The sequence below is a fragment of the Mesitornis unicolor genome, unplaced genomic scaffold, assembly GCF_000695765.1.
Source record: "Mesitornis unicolor isolate BGI_N332 unplaced genomic scaffold, ASM69576v1 scaffold19208, whole genome shotgun sequence".
Lineage (NCBI taxonomy): Eukaryota > Metazoa > Chordata > Aves > Mesitornithiformes > Mesitornithidae > Mesitornis > Mesitornis unicolor.
In genome coordinates, this window is record NW_010204059.1 from 1 (window position 1) to 353 (window position 353).

Below are 353 nucleotides of genomic sequence, written 5' to 3' on the forward strand. Positions count from 1 at the left end.
CGCGCCTCGTGCGAAGCCCTCGTTTCCCGCTCATGTCGTTGTCGCTCCAAGCGCTGCCGCCCCGGGGAAAGATGCAGAAGGGCTGGAAGAAGTACTACGGGCAGAAGTCCTACAGCGAGGTGGCCATGGACGAGTACCTGGGCAGCCTGGGGCTGTACCGCAAGATGACTGCCAAGGACGCCTCCTGCCTCTTTCGAGCCGTCTCGGAGCAGGTGGGTGCTGGGGTGGCATCAGTAATGCTCTCGGGGGGGAAACCGGCGGGCCTCAGGCCCCTGCCTGGCGCGGTGGGGGGGGTTGCTCCAGGCCTGCGGCTGGGGGGGGGGAAGGAGGGGTCCCGGAGGTCCCTCCCGAGG

General features: G+C 68.3%; 1 protein-coding gene across 1 annotated transcript in view; it reads left to right on the top strand.

Annotated features, from left to right (window-relative positions):
• The first annotated feature begins 71 nt into the window (after positions 1-71).
• LOC104545737 (putative bifunctional UDP-N-acetylglucosamine transferase and deubiquitinase ALG13) overlaps positions 72-353 on the top strand; it is an 18951-nt gene continuing 18669 nt past the window's right edge. The window contains exon 1 of the mRNA XM_010190944.1: positions 72-212. Within this exon, the coding sequence (XP_010189246.1) occupies positions 72-212 (141 nt within the window). The remainder of the gene's footprint in view (positions 213-353) is intronic.